Source organism: Quercus robur, chromosome 5, assembly GCF_932294415.1.
Source record: "Quercus robur chromosome 5, dhQueRobu3.1, whole genome shotgun sequence".
Taxonomy (NCBI): Eukaryota; Viridiplantae; Streptophyta; class Magnoliopsida; order Fagales; family Fagaceae; genus Quercus; species Quercus robur.
The window spans coordinates 44,957,837-44,974,538 of NC_065538.1; the positions used below are offsets into that span (position 1 = coordinate 44,957,837).

At 33.6% G+C, this 16,702-nt stretch overlaps 2 protein-coding genes across 2 annotated transcripts; both read right to left on the bottom strand.

The window, feature by feature from the left end:
- Positions 1-534: 534 nt before the first annotated feature.
- Positions 535-3,435, bottom strand: LOC126726071 (rac-like GTP-binding protein RAC1). The gene is made up of 7 exons (XM_050431193.1): positions 3,138-3,435; positions 2,946-3,033; positions 2,246-2,355; positions 2,091-2,154; positions 1,515-1,579; positions 1,259-1,324; positions 535-858 (listed from the first exon to the last, which is right to left on the bottom strand). Exons 1-7 carry the CDS (start codon positions 3,234-3,236, stop codon positions 757-759), a joined length of 594 nt encoding a protein of 197 aa, XP_050287150.1. The 5' UTR covers positions 3,237-3,435; the 3' UTR covers positions 535-756.
- A 3,836-nt stretch (positions 3,436-7,271) lies between these two features.
- Positions 7,272-9,337, bottom strand: LOC126728236 (geraniol 8-hydroxylase-like). The gene is made up of 2 exons (XM_050434098.1): positions 9,095-9,337; positions 7,272-7,913 (listed from the first exon to the last, which is right to left on the bottom strand). The coding sequence occupies exons 1-2, from the start codon at positions 9,335-9,337 to the stop codon at positions 7,272-7,274; spliced, it is 885 nt and encodes a 294-aa protein (XP_050290055.1).
- Positions 9,338-16,702: the final 7,365 nt, after the last annotated feature.

Sequence of the window (16,702 nt, forward strand, 5' to 3'; positions counted from 1 at the left end):
GGTCGTCGATCATAACCCGCGTTGGATGATAAAGTGAAGTAGGACTATAATTGGGGCATGAACATAGTTTTGGACCTAGTATTCCATGGGTCTAAAACATTCTCCAAGTCTGTTTCAGGCTTGGGCTTTAAAGGGTCTTGGACGTGAACATAGTTTTGGACCTATCACTCTTCTTCACTCTGTAGTGCTTTTTAAACTCGTTGCTGAATTGGTCTCTAATATTACGGTTCTAGAAATAAATATGAATCAAAATTTATTTTTAGAAATTGAAAATATAACCAAGATTTATATTGTGATATAGTGCTATTGGACATAGATGTATTTATGAGTTCCAGGAAATATATCAAGCTGTTTAATCAAGAATTCAAGAGTAATTTGATTGTAGAAGTTAAACAATATCTAGATATATAGAACAGATGGACATAGATTTAAATATATTGCATTGATTTGCCAAGTTCCACTGTAGAATGACTTGTGCCGAGTTGCAGTCTTATTTGGTCAAGTGGCTCTTCTTGATTTGCCATCACAAGAAAGAATCAATTTAATACTGCGTCATACTGTAAAAGTGTAAGACTCTCATGTACATAACCATTTAGAGATGCCCCAATGTCCTCCCCTACAGATTTTCCATAGTTCCAAAAGGAGCTTATATATATATATGAAAAAAAAATATTACAATTATAGAGTAACAAAAATGAACTCATGATCGAGCGACAGTTTTCGCAAAGAAGATTTGAAATTAAGGCTGATTGGGTATTAGAGGAAAGCACACGGTTTTTGCTGGCGTGGCTTCTTCCTCTTTGGTTTTGGTGGCCTCAAAGCAACCTTTATTGCCGCATCAAAAACAGTCTTCACATTCTGAACAGCCAAAACCAAGAGAGATTAATTTAGAATTAAACACTTGTAGATTTAGGAGTTTTAATGTTGTATTAAAACAAGGAAACTAGGAAAGACTAAGATTTATTAAGTGTTATGTTTTATTGGATACATACTATAGCTGATCTGATTTGTTTAAGCTAGATATAAGTTGGTAATTTTTTAAACATATTGGTCCCATGTTTTTGCTTTTCTTTTAAATAATAATAATAATAATAATTTGCAGTACAATTCTTTTAAATAACACAACCAAAATTATAAGGTACACTTCTTATATTCAAAACATCAAGAACGATGGTTTTACACAATATGGTAATTGCTTGAAGAAATAAGATCATATTGATTGCTAGGAAATTTTATCATGGAAAAGTATTTTTATTACCTGCTGTGTTTTAGAACTGCACTCTATGTAAAGGACTGCACCAATCATTTTCCTCAATTCCTCACCCTGCGAATCAATCTCACGTTAAAATCCCACATATAAATATACATATATATATATATATATATATATTTTTTTTTTTTACTATATTTGTATAAATATATATGTAGCATTTATAGTATAGCTTTGCTAATATGATTTACTTTTTTTTTTCTTTTTTCTTTTTTTCTTTTTTTTTAATTCATTGATGACATGCCTGAGCAGTGGTTATTGGTGCTGCTCCAGGATGATCAGCCAGAAAGTGTTTGTCTTCTCGCAAATCTGCACTTGAAAGTTCTCCAATAAGTACCGAGTTATAGAGTCAAATAAAATTACAACGAAAAATTTAATGAACATGGTTATGCGACGGTGAGATGACAAACTCTTCCAGATTTCAATGGGGTTACAATTATTAAGCATAACCAAAGCGAAGAATAAATTGAATGTCATGAAACTTCCTAAGCCAGTGTGAACACCATATTGGGAAATTTTTTTGAGATGATCTTCTAACATTTAAAATTTTATTTTATTAGAGGAATAGTAGTACATATATACTGGCACTGGGTAACAAAAAAAATCATGCTTTTGAAAACTGTAAGGGTTCCAACAATTGTGAAAGGTTTTGACAAATTGTAAATTATCAATCTACTCTATAACTTAAGCCAGCGTGAGTGGTCAATGTAATCTGAGTTTTTTTTTTTTTTTAATTGCATTCAACATCTTTAAAAAATTGTTAATATGATATTAATAACTTATGCTTGTAATGCTTTTGCATGATATTAAATTGTCTTACCAAGTTTGGTTCCCACAAGCACAATCGGCACGTTGGGAGCATAATGTTTTAGCTCAGGGATCCACTGTTAGACATGAATCCAATTGTCATTTCAAAGTCTTTGAATAAGCTGTGGATGATAACTTAAGAATGGAAAAATTACAGAAAAAAAACACCTTTTTGGAGATGTTCTCATAACTGGCCTTGCTGATGAGAGAGAAGGCCAACAAAAACACATCAGCTCCTCTATAACTTAGAGGCCTTAGCCTATTGTAATCTTCCTGCCCTGTAATGCACAAACGACTATACTAGCTTAGAGCCCATTAACTTCCTAAATATATGGAATCCTAACATGATTGTAGTTTTTTTTTTTTTTATATATATATATATATATATATATATAACTTGTGAAACATTTATATTTGAGTTTATAATATTTTTTGTATTGGCCCAAAAGACCCAATTGTAGTGTAAAGCACATTTACACCTAACCCTAATTGTGTTATTTCTATATATACCCTAAACGTACAACATCATGTATCTCTAGTGTGTTTTGTCTTTTTCTTTTTCATTGCTTCTGCATCTATTTTTTTTTTTTTTTCCCTTCAATTTATTTAACATAACTTATTTTCCTGTAATAGAAGGACGAGAGACAGAGGAGAGAGCTCAATGCAATCTATGCCAAATATAACGTCAACACACTCAATGAGTTATCAATTTCATAATTAACATTAAATATCTAAAAGGTGTACAAGTTGATACCTCATAAACATTTGTAAATCTAAAAGTATACTTGAGTGTCGTGGAATTTTAAGTAGTGAAGCATATTCAGGACATAAAATCTTAACCCTGAAACTTTATTGGACATGAAATTACCTGCAGTATCCCATAGACCAAGGTTCACTATACTACCATCCACTACCACATTGGCACTGAAATTGTCGAACACTGTTGGAACATAATCCTAGCAAAAAAAAAAAGCATAATTGGTTTCCTCATGGCATGAGCATTGGTTATTAAACCCCCCCTCAATTCCAAAAAAAAAGAAAAGAAAAGAAGAAATCATACCGTTGGAAAGGTGTTGCTAGTATACGAAATGAGCATGCAAGTCTTTCCTACAGCACCATCTCCCACAGTCACACACTTGATAAATCTGGATGTGCTCATTTTCTAAGGCCCTTATTCTTTTTTATTTCCAAACCAAGCAAAAAGTCTCCACTTATAATCACTTGAAAAGATAAGAAGAGAATTGAAGAAAAATTTGAAGTATGAAAAGAAATGGAATGGGAAAAGGAGGGACTTAACTACCTAGAAGCTTAGCAATCACCCACTTTAGTTGAAACAATTCTAATTTAAAATGATTGCTCTTGCCCTACTTTTCTTTCCTTTAAGTGCAAGGCCAGAGCAACTTGGGTTAACAAAGTAGGTTTGGTGCTACTGTTAGTTGGTTAAGTGTTGGAGAAGGGAGGGAAAGAATGATGATGACAAGAGAAGAATTGCTTAGTTAACAAATACAACATGATTAGATTAGGAATATAAGATCCAAAAGTGTCAAAAAGGTTGTGCCTAATAGAAGGGTTTTGTTGGGTGTCTGCCATTATTACTAGTTGGTTCTGTGCTTATCTGATCTGAGCTAATATTTGCCTGTTTTTAGGCCCACTGCATTTTTAAAGCCCAATACAATACAATTTATTAGATGAAGTTGCAAGGACATTGTAAGAGGAAAAAAAAAAAAAAAACTAGTTATTGGTGGTATTAGACAACTGTTATCTATATTACTATTTAAGGGGTTTTCTCTATTTGAGATTCTCATTTTTTTTTTACTAAAAAAGCTCCTCCACCCTTATATTTAAGTAGAGACAAAATTAAAAGACAATCCAATAACAACTCTAACTCTCATATATACTATATATTACTGCATTTGAGAGTAATTAGAGTGTCACTTAACTTTTTTTTTTAATTGTATATTTTAATTTGTAATATTAATCTAAATCATGAAACGGGTCTATTTCAATGTCAAGTTGTTTGATTTTTGTAAGATACCAAACTTGAGAATTTTTCCCCCCTAAATAAAAGAGTAGAGGCGTTCTCGAAGACCCTACATTTTTATTTATTTATTTATTTTTGATAATTGAGGACAATTGTATTCAAGATAGTAGAGGAGCAGTGCAAGCCCGTCTCTAACTTCAAGGCCCAAGATCCATTCCTGAACAAATGACATGGTTAAAAGCCCATCCTGATTGAGCAATCCATTTTGCAAGGATATGAGACAAGACATTAGAGTTCCTAGATATAAAACAAAAAACCAACTAGAGATGGAACTTAAAGAAGCATTAATAATAAAAGTCATTTTGGCAAACGCCGGCTTGATATTGTTTGAGAACTAAGGTGATAATTTAAGTGAGGTTTTTTATATTTAAATATCAAATAAATAAATTTATTAAAAACTAGCAAAACCAAGGCTAATTTTATATAGAAAATCTAAATCATAGTTTAAGTATAAAAGTTAACAAAAAGAATTGAGAATTTATTGTTATTATTTTTTAAAAAAGTAGGCTTATTTTATCTTGCATATAAGGTGATGTATGGTAAAGTATACTTGTAATCTAAATTTTAATTTTGATTTTATTGTTAAGAAAGAGATAGATATTGTTTGCTATGGTAGCCATGTGGGTGTGGGAGATTACATCGCTAATATTAAAATTTTAATGTGTAGGATACTGGTTTACAAAAAATAAATTCTCAAGTTGTTAGGGGAAATTAATTATCTAATGATTCGACATATTTACAATTTTTTTTTTTCCAAACAATTTAAGGTTTCCAAGGTCTACCAAAAACAAGCTCAGCCTAAACCTAATTAAGCTTATGACTAGTTATGAAGGCATGGAAATTGGGCCAAATAAGATAAATCGACTTGAAGGGTACTTCAGTTGGGGAGAGCCCAACCATTGATGTCCCCGTCCAAATCACCCAAAATTTTCATTTAATTTTAATTTTGGGATTGTAGAAGGATACAAAAGAAATTTACACTATGGAGGAAATTTACCTCAATTTTTCAAGGATAGTTTTCCTCCATACCAGTTTGGAAAAATTTCATCCAACCCATTATGTGACCACTCATAAAACCGTCCATGTCACCACACATGTATTACTTGAACAAATTACATGACTAATTAAATAAGTCATGTAGCTAAAACTATACATGAATATGTTTATCAATTGCTATGCACGTAATAGGTTTGAGTAATTTTCTTCAAACTAATTTGGAGTTAAACTATTTTTTCATTTAACAAAAATACAAAACACACCCTCTAAGTTTGACCTGAATTTATTTTAGTGTTCTAATTTTACTTTTATTCGATTGAGTTCCCTAAGTTTCAAAATTATTCAATCAAAAGCTCCTTTAGTTTCTGTTACACTACACCATTAAACACACCCAAAATGACACTGTTTTCGAATTTTTCAAATATTTACTAACAACAATTATTATTTTATCATTATGTCTAAATTAAAAATTACTTTAAAAAAGTGTTTTTTCAAAAAAAAATCTAAAAACTTTCGCAGTATCTTTCATCATCTACCACGAAGCACAAACCACAGATTACTAAGAAATGTTGATATGGAAACTACTAGATACCAACAAAAAAAAAAAAAAAAAAAAAGTAGCGTCGGTCAATAAAAAATTCCTAGGACGCAAAACACAAAAATGCTAGCTGAAAATCACCACTCAACCCATCCAATTTTGATTGTTCTTGAGACAAATTTGCTGCCAACCGCCACAATATTACTCAGAACGAACTAAAGACCTACATTAGTAGAAGTAAGCGTCTGAGTTAGCCTGCCCTGCCCTATTAATGTATTGTATAGTAGAGTATTGTATAGTAGGCGAGCGAGTTAGCGAAGGCACTTAGGCTAATAAATAAGAGAGTGTTGGTGCATAGCCTTCATTCTACTATGCTACGCAAAGGTTACGAAGTCACTTAGCTTGACATGAGGAGAGTCAAGGGGGATTTCGATTTAAATGGCTCCAAGTCGAACGGATTTCTTGAGTCTGGCTCTTTGTTGGACAACCCTAATTTGAACTAAAAACATTTTTTGAATTTTTCTTTGTTAGGCAGCATTAGAAAATGTGGACGAATGGAAAATCCAACAAAAAATAAAGCTTGTTTCTTTGCTTCTTTTCCACTATAATTTCTCAGTAATCAAGCTTAAAGTATTATTGAATTAGTATCTATACTTTATCCATTTTATATTATTCTTTTGGACATTATTTTTATTTTTGTCATTTTAAATTCAAGGTTTGATTCTAAAAATAATAATAAATTCAAGTTTTGATTAGAATGCAATTCTTAGAGGATTGGCAAACTGTCATATTAGTGTATTGTTTGCATTGTATCATAAAACTGTATATATAAAATAATGCATAGACATGTATATGTAGCAAATTATCTATGTACTGTTCGATACGTAGCTATATCATATAATAATAACAACTATGGTTGTTTTTGCTTTTCCCACAGGTTGTATACGATAACCAAGATTCTTGAACCCGAAAAATCCAAATAACTTCAATGGCAAGAGGAGCAAGAGCAATTAATTTTATCGAATAATAACAACTTGTAGCATTACTAAAAACATTAGTATAACATAGAAAAAATAGGTCCACAAATAAGGAATATAATTTAAAAAAATTATTCTCCAAACATGTGATTCAGTAGCGATATAAACTCCTCCGCTTTAGCAACAACTACAGGAATGGCAACAAGTGCAATAGCCGGAGAAAATGGGCAAATGCCCCTTTCAAAAAAAATTCCAGCATTTTGCCCCCTTTCCCAAACTAATTAGAAAAATGCCCTTTTTTTGAAACTCGATTTTCTCAAAATCGAATTATAAAAAATAAAAAATAAAAAAAAATTTGAAGCCCTATAGTGGCGTTTTAAGGAGCCTATAGTGACGTTTTAAGGGCCTATAGTGACGTTTTAAGGACCTATAGTGGCGTTTTGTAACTCGATCTCCATGAAGTCGAGTTACATGCAATTTTTTTTTTTTTTTTTTTTACCTATAACTCGATTTCATGGAGATTGAGTTACAAAAAGCCACTATAAATCCTTAAAACATCACTATAGACTCCATAAAAACGTCACTATAGGGGTTAACTCGATTTTGAGAAAATCAAATTTCAAAAGAGAGACATTTCCCCAATTAGTTTAGAAAAGATGGCAAAATACTGGATTGTTTTTTTAAAAGGGGCAAAGGCCAATCTTTTCCTGCAATAGCCTTCTGCAATGTAATTCCAAATTTGTCTTTTATGTCAATATCTTCTGGTGCCATTCGGTCAGGAAGCTTCCAATTAAAGTGGTGAATGAGAGAAGCTAGCAACAAGCTCAGCATTCTTACAGCAAGATCTAAACCTGGGCAAATCCGCCTCCCAGAATCAAATGGCATAAAAGAGAGGTTCATGCCTCTGAAATCCACTTTAGAGTCGATGAACCTTTCTGGTTTAAATTGTGTTGGCTTGTCCCAGTACATGGGATCTCGTGCTATCGCCCATGCATTTACAATCGCTTGGGTGTGTTTAGGAATGGTGTATCCACAAACTTCCACATCAACATGGAAACGAGGAAGGAGAAGAGGTGCTATTGGATGAAGCCGCATTGTTTCTTTAAGCACATCTTGAAGATAGGGAAGTCGTGGGATGTCTTTTTCTTGTATGTTTTCTCCTATTCCAATTGTTTCAGTAAGTTCTTGTTTTGCCTTGGCCATTATGTCAGGATTGCGAAGAAGCTCAGTCATTGCCCATTCAATTGTAGCGCTAGTTTTATCAGTTCCTCCAATGAACAAGTCCTGATAAATTGAGAAGATGTAATTAACCAAAGATGCAATAGAGGTCTTATAAGAAATTATGGAGTTCTTCTATATATATATATATATATATTTGATAATTAGGGATGAGAAGATTTAAATTGTGGATAAATCTGTTAAGGCATCAACCAATTAAGCTACATGATTTTAACTAGTTTTGATATTGCTTTAGTTAATTATGTTTGCAAAACCGTAGTCTTATTTTTACATCTAATATATCAGTTCTTCTAGAATTACACCATTTGACTCAAATTTTGCCATATCTTGATGATAGGTGCAATAGTGATTAGTAAATCATCATTTTTTCACATGAACCAACTACTTTTTCTCCTTGACTTACACTCACATGCACACATTATCTTTGTATATTCTCAATACTTGCAAAATTTCAAGACAATAAAAAATCTATAACTAGATTATCAATCAAATATTTAACTTTCAAGTTTTTTTAGTTAAAAATTATAAATCAAATATGAGTTTATGGATTAAATAGTAAATAAAGTCGAATTGTCGTGAAATTTGATATGTGTGTTAAGAATATAGATAAAATGTAATCCAATGATGAGATTTTCAAATTATTTATCCCATAAAAAGTTATTAAGTGGTTTAATATTTCTTAAAATTATACCAAGTATAACTTAAACTCATCCTATTATATATGAACTTGGTTCAAGTTACACCTGATGTAACTCAAAGTAATGTTACACTATCCAATAACTTATTATTAATTTCATATTTTAAAATATTCAACCGTTGAATTACATGTTCTATGTGTTCTTAACATACATGTCAATTGGATATAATTGACCAATCGATCCATAAACTCATCTTTTATGCATTATTTTAAAATACAAAAAATTGAATTTAAACAATTAATTGATGATATAGTTATTGATTTTTTATCATTTTTAAATTTTGTAAGTATAGAAAATATACGAAAATAATATAATTTGGCGGCAAATTTATCAAAATTTACATCTAATTAAAAAATATTGAATGGGGTAACATTACTTAAAGTTATTCTAAGTATAAATTTAACCTAACCCATATATATATATATATATATATATATATAGAGAGAGAGAGAGAGAGAGAGAGAGAGAGAGAGAGAGAGAGAGAGAGAGAGAGAGAGAGAGAGAGAGAGAGAGAGCCGTCAGCAAAACTTTGATATTCGGACGGTTAAATTCCTTCTGGCCCTGTTCTTTGCTGAGGTGGAGGACATCTAACAAGTCATCACACCTCGGTGATCCAGATGCTCTAAATTCCAAACGTTGATCAATCATGTTGTCAATCAACCAATGCAGTCGATCGTAAGGAACCTTCGTACTCCGCCTTATACCTTGTAGGTCAAATGGCTTTAGCAAAGGACAAAAGTCTGAAAGATTAGGCTTCCCTCCAAGCTCCATTATACTCCAAATGAGCTCCTTTAGTTCTTTGAATAGCATTTGATTTTGGATCAAATATGTCGACCGAAAATATTGTATTCGATAGTGAATTCAATGTGGTTCCAAACACCAACATCCCAATACTTATGGCCTCCCCAGCTTCACTAGCTTCAACCACACACCTAACCATACCGTCCACTGCTTGATGTCACGAGCCTTGTAGTGTGTTAAATATTAGTATTGATTGTATTGTATTTCTCAAGTAATAGAATATACATAAGTGCCTTTATATAGGAGGCAGTATTGTATTTCTCAAGTAATAGAATATACATAAGTGCCTTTATATAGGAGGCAGAGTGTGTAGTACAAGTAAGTGTGCTATACAAGTAAACAAGGTGGACCTAAAGCCCACATACCCTAATATACGTTAACAGCCCCCCTCAAACTCAAGGTGGATGTGAGACCAACTTCAGGTTGTCAACCAATGTGCGAAGACATCCCTTAGGATGTGACTTGGTGAAGATATCTACAAGTTGATCTTTAGAAGAAACTGAGATCAACTTGAGAGCACCTGGACTACAAAAAGTCAACTCTGGCCAAAAGTCAACGGTTAACGGTCAACAGCCAAAGGCAACGGTCAACTACTATGATGACGTCAGCAAGATAACGTAAGCTGAAGACCTTAGCTAGGGCTGACGTGTAATGATGACATCAGCGATGACGTCAGCAGGTGCACAACAGCGAAGACCTCAGCTAAGGCTGACGTGTAATGATGACGTCAGCAGGTGCATAGCGACGCGTGAGTGCATGAGGTGCGTGAGTCAACCCTTGCAAGAGATTTGGTCGGCGTGTGTGAAGTCCGATGAGGTTGATTCTTCTCCGGTGATATAGATCGGACAAAGGCGATTCCGATGACAGCGGCAGTGAGTTAATCGGAGAAATATGGATGGCGTGTGAGGCGGGTGGAAAAGCTGCTGAATCTTTGACCGGCGCATGGCAGCGCGTGGATGGTCAAATGATGATGATTCCAGCCGCTTTGTGAAGATCGGTTGAAGATCTACGCGGTGATATGTCTTATGTCTTAATCGGAGATCCAGTGTGGAAGATCCAACGGAGGCAGTGATCTTTGGTGGAGGTGATCGAGCTTCTGGCAGTGAAGATTCAACAACAAAACTTGATACTAAGTGCTAACATTAGGATTAGATGAAATCAAAATTTCATTTCCTCAAAACCAAAACAACATGAAATTCAAAGTTGCATGTCCTTTTCATCTCAATTTCCAAAGCAATCAACCATAAAAGTAGTAGAAAAAGAAACCAAATTTAGCTAGAGTTGAGAAACTGTAAATGAATTAAAGCCTATCTGATGATGGAAAGAAAATTAGTAGGCTGAATGCTTCAGGCTTCAATAGGCTAGTGATTGCTTAAGAGGCCTAAAAAGAAAAAGACAAGATCAACGGTGACCAAGATGAACCAGTCAAGAACCCTTTGATGCTTAAGTTAGTTTTTTCTCTAAAATGTTAGAATTCCAATTTTTGGGAGTCGTGAGAACTTACTTTCATTACATGTGGATGAGTATTTATATAGTGTGCTTTGGAGTAGTTACTTTGGAGTGGTTACTCGTCTCGTAACTTCCCCAATATTTATGGAAGTTAGAAGGTTCAGACTTAACTTCTACAAACCGCTATAAAAGTTGGAATTTTCAATCTTATCTTCTATAACTATCATTGGAAGTTAAGTATTTAGTAGGAAGTTATAGCGATGAATCAAGATCTCGCTCATGTTTCAAAATAGTAACATGTGGCTTAATTCATTAGTCTTTTGTAGGTAAATCTTTTTGGAAATTTCCCAAGTGTTGGGGGACGTCTAGGTGTTAAGGGTAGCCCAAATGCTTTTCTGATGGACAACCCTCATCCCCATGGTGTGGTTCTCGACCATTTCCCGCCTTAGTCCATCTCATTCCTAATTCATGTTGATACAGGGCGACCTTTCTCTCGGATTAATCGGGGGTTAGGAACGACCCTTCGAGTTTCTTTAGGATTTGGCCATGATAATCTATTTTTCAATGTAGGGAAAAGGGGTTTATAGATGTGGAACAATGTGTTCATGCTATAGCATGGGTTAATATACTACTTTACATTATGTTGATACCTACTACAAATTGCAATGACATGTAAATATGGTATCTTGTACAGTTTCCATTTCCCATATGTGCAAATTCTCTGCAGCAGATTAACTCCATGTATGTGATCCCCCACACCAGCGCTCCCTAGATTATGCAGTGTATCTACTTGATAGGATTGTTGTTACGTGCTCAATCTCGTCACCTTGTGATGAGTCGCCTTCGCCTTATTTCTCATGAAGATATCCAAGGCATATTTACACCATTTTTTCCCCGAGCAATCTAAATTTTGTCGCACCTGTGGAGGCCCTTGCATTTTGTGATCTTCCAGACATTGTCTCCCTTGCAACAGATCGCGTGGACTGCTCATGGACACAAATCATTCTCGCAACTCACCATAATCCTCTCTGAATCTGAATGCTTAGTTTTAAAGCTAAAATTCTCCCCCACTACATACTAGGTCAATGCATGTCGCATCGCCAATTTAGTCAGGAATACTAGCTGCCAATTTGATATTGCCGTTTACATAACCAGTGATGGATCAAACATATTATCCCAAGTTTTTTTGGTAAATCATTCTATCATAGGATCGGAACTAAGGCATGTGTCTCTATTCTCTTCTGCAAGCACCTCTTCGATACCATCAACATCCTCATGTTCACCGATAGTATCTAGGAGCTCCTCGCACTCATCCCTAGTAAAATCAATATTGGTTGCATCGTCACCAAGTCTGTGATCATCTTCATGTTCTGATGTGCTCCCATGCACCTTATCACAGGATAAATGCTCTCCTTCGTGTACTTCCTGGTAGCCTTCCTCCTCCTCAATCAAGTTCACATGCGGAAATGTCTGGCACGGTTCAACGCCATACCCATCTCCTATGTTCTCTGCAAACCCTTGATAAAATTGTAACGGTATTGAGTTCATGTGCTCATTACCAATTCCGTCCAAAACAGCATGTTGTGAACCCTCTCTAGCCTCTATTATAGCGTGCTCAATAATGACATATAGATCCAAAGCAATGAATCCCTTCACCAACATCTATTCAACAAATTCCCACAACATCTTTACTTCAGCGCCACCAAATAAATGTACTGAATTGTAGAAAACTTAGGTGTCTACAACTCGTTGAGGTGCTTATTACATGATGGATATGTTATGCCTAGAGTGGTCCAACCCCATCGCTGTCAATATTCTCTGTTGTAATTTCCTAAGGCTTATCTCATGCTTTACCTTAACATATTTATGTTTTTGGTTCGAACCTTGGTATGACAACCCATGCAACTCATGATAATACGTCTCCCCATCATAGTACACATAGAAATAATGAAAATCCATCACCGACCTATTCAAAGAATATTGTAGCTGTTATAATCTATAATCAAGTAAATAAATTAGGCATATGATAAAAAGAATTTATATTCAAACTCAACCTCCTCGACTTTGTGTATACACATATAAATAATTGAATCTCGATCATAGAAATAATTTATACATAGACATAATGTGTACTTAACCATAGATATATTTTTTACGCATGTAAATAATTAAAACTCAACCATTTCAACTTTATTTTATTCACCCAATTTATTTGTTGAGTAATGAATTAATATTATTATGAACTCCCATATTACTTTAAAACTCAAAAGAATATCATATTACCTCTACCTATCAACCCACATGAGTTTTATACAATTAAACCACACGTGAACTATACTTGGCACTAATTGGGAATTCAACTAACATTTATTAATAATTAGTAGTTGTACATAGTTATGCATGGGTATGGGTGTGCGTTTCATCTTGGGAAATATGAACCAGCAGTTGTACATAGTTATGCATGGGTGTGAGTGTATGTTTTATCTTGGCAAATATGAACACAGTCACTAGTCACTGTTAATATCCCACAGTTGATGTGGAACTAAGACTGTTAGAGCAACCGCATCAATCTGTGCAAAATTCTTGTCTATTTTGCAAGAAAAAACATACTTTTTCTATTTTACACACCAACTTTTACAAAACACTCACATCAGTTTATCTATTCTATCATCTATTTTATTTAAATAATAATATTTCTTTAATTTTTTATTATATCAAACAAACCACTACCCACATGGCCCCACCTACCTTTTTCTTTCTTTGTTGTGAGAACATAACAGATGAGAGAGCGACATGGCGAGGAGAGAGAAAAAAAGAATAAAAAAATCATTTGCACAAGAACTATTTATTTGCAAACCAATTTTGTATATTTGCACATTTTTACAAGTATTGATGTGGGTGTTTTTTGAGTTAAAATGTACAAAATTGAGCACTTTTTATATTTTGAAAATTTTTGCAACCATTGATGTGGTTGCTCTTAATATTGCAAAACTCATTGTATGAAATACACCCCATGCACAAAAATTTATATGAACCACATGCAAAGATTGGTGGTTGCTCTTAATATTGCAAAACTCATTATATGAAGATGAAATACACCCCATGCACAAAAATTTATATGAACCACATGCAAAGACAATCTAACTAAGCATTTAACTTTTACCTTCAAAAGAACTACTATATACAAAGGACCTTCCTCTCCTCAAGTTTGCTAGTCACCATTAAAACACAATGGCACTTGGTGAATAAAAAAATGCTGAGTCGTTTGTATAAACACACGCACACCCTTTCCTCAATTGTGTGTTGAGAACAATAAAATACCACTGGCGTTGAGAACAGTAAAATACCCCTTTTTTCTTTTTTAAGTAAAAATAAAATTTCAAATAATTGTGTGTATGACCAATACTATGACATTTTTTTTTAATTTAATATATACAAATGACTTAGAATTCTCGATAAAATAAAATAAAATAAGTTCCTTGAGAGTTTTTAGAGTAATTGTATCTAATAAAGAGTAGAAAAACAATAACCTACCAACTTGTTTGTAGAGCAAACAAAAAAAAAAAAAAAAAAAAAAAACCAGGTTTCGTGATAAAATGAAATATATTTTTTTAATGGACTCTGATTATATGAGTAATGAAAATTAAATAAAGGTTGCGTGGCCTTATTTATCTCTTTGAATCCGCCAATCTGCCATGGTTTTGGGGGAGGCAAACGACCTGTTTTGCATTTGATTGTCATCTTGGTGTCGATTAATAGTTGAAAATACAATTTCTGAAAACAAAATAAAGCTGTTAAAATGCTTTAAACAAAAGTACACTAGTTATTAATAGTTTAATACTAAAAAGAGGTGAAATAAAATGCATCTAACCTTTTCTTTTTGATAAAATTAACCTGTTAAATTTGATTAAGGGAAATGAGAAGTAACATGGTCAAAGATGTTCATGTATCCAAAAAGTTTTTTTCTTTTTTAATGTTCACTTTCTACTAATAACAAGGTACGGAAAATGAAGTGGTGAAAATATTCTTGATACATTCTTAGCAACTTGTAACACTAATTCCCATTAAAAAAAAAAAAAAAAAAAAAAAAAACCTTGTAATACTACTCCTAGACAGGAACAGAACATAAAGATATGTCATCTGGAAACTCCCAATATGCATTTATTAAAATGCTCATCATCTGTATTATTGGACTGTCACAACAGCAGTCATAACACAGAAATAAAGAAGTTAATAGATATGAAAGATGTGCTGATCTAACCAAAAGGGTCCCCTAGGAAAATAATACTGAGAAGAAAAGCAATTTCAATAAAGATTAAATGGAAACAGCTACATAGACTCGCCTCCGTTCTTAAACATTGAGATAATTTATTTAAATTTGTAAATTAGCAAGAAGCATGCAAAACATGGCAGAACAAAGAGCTTTATTAGCCATTATTGTCTAACTTGTCAGATAATTTACTTGGGCTTCTGCTTCATAAGGCCAGAGACAGATGCACAATGTGTTGATTTGTATTCACATTTCTCGCAGCAGGACTGCGGCAATTCAATGACTTTAAGGCACCTACACCATTTGAAAAAACTGCATAAATAAACAACTCTTAAAATGAAAAGAAAATAATGCAATGACATCAAGATTACATAGATTGAGATTTCAACTGCTGCTTTAACATATCCTTACATGAAACCACCTAGAATGGAATCTAGAGGTTTAAGGGACACTCTTGACATATAAAAGAAAACCAGCAACAATTGCTGATACATTGTAGATATTGTCAAAGCAGCTCATGCTTTAGGGTACCTATATATCTCCCTCTTTCTTTGCTCTTTTCCATATATTGTAAAATTTTTCTGTTTAGCAAAGTGAAATAAATGGTGGCATGGAATTCATTTTCAGGTGTGAATTGAGGGTTGTAAGCAATGCAAACCTGTTTTTCATTGAGACCATTTTGAATCATCTTGGTTTGAGAGACTACTTTTCAGAGATCAACACAAACCCAGGTTTTGTGGATGAAGAAGGAAAGCTAAGGATCTTCCCCTACCATGATTTCCACACATCTCCCCATGGTTGCAGTAACTGCCCTCCAAACATGTGCAAGGTATATTATCTTATTATTCCCTTTCATTCTTGATTGTTGCAAAAGTAAGTAGGATAATATAAATTTTTTTTAGAGAATATGTAACTTTGCAACTAAAAGACCAATTTTTTGACCAAGTTGAGAAAGTTGTTGAGAACAGATTGCTTGTTAAGGCAGAAATCATGAGTGGATAGATGGGGGGAGACCTTGAGGAACCAATTGAGAAAATCTGGATTGTTGGGGACACTAGATCTCAACAGCCAATATCAGAATGACATTAATTCAGGTCCAAAAGCAATAGACCTGAACTGCAAGGGAATGGAACAATGCAATGGGTTTTAGTCAGATAGCCTATGCAGCAAACTTAATTTTTAGAGCTAATCTTTTGTTAACAGACTATGTATATTGTTATATGCATGGACCCTCAAGAACTTTTGAAAGTGTATTCATATTAAAAGAAGGTATTATAATATATATAATGCGTGGATAGATCTCTCTCTCTCATTTTACCATGCATTGCCAAGGTTCTATTTGTGGCAAAATTATTAATGACTAACACAGAGTCCCCTAAGTTTTTACTTCAAAATTTAGTTTATGGGTAATCTGTACTTATAGTTTGTAGGCAGCCTCTCTAAAAAAAAGGGGGGGGGGGGTGTAGGCTATCTCCCAATTACCTCTCCTAAACCCACAAAAGTAGGAGTTTTATGCACTGGATATGACTTTATCTTCCCTTTAATCGTAGTTTTAAGCAAAATTCTCAAGTTTTGTTGTATCCTGTTGTGTTGCTGCATGTCTCATGTCTCTACCC

Coding starts and splice junctions, on each gene's coding strand:
- LOC126726071 (XM_050431193.1), bottom strand. CDS start 3,236: ATGAGCACATCCAGATTTATCAAGTGTGTGACTGTGGGAGATGGTGCT. Junction 3,034..3,137: donor CTAGCAACACCTTTCCAACG/GTATGATTTCTT, acceptor TTTTTTTGCTAG/GATTATGTTCCAACAGTGTT. Junction 1,580..2,090: donor GCTTGTGGGAACCAAACTTG/GTAAGACAATTT, acceptor TTTCAAGTGCAG/ATTTGCGAGAAGACAAACAC.
- LOC126728236 (XM_050434098.1), bottom strand. CDS start 9,337: ATGGAGCTTGGAGGGAAGCCTAATCTTTCAGACTTTTGTCCTTTGCTA. Junction 7,914..9,094: donor TTAACCGTCCGAATATCAAA/GTTTTGCTGACG, acceptor TCAATTTATCAG/GACTTGTTCATTGGAGGAAC.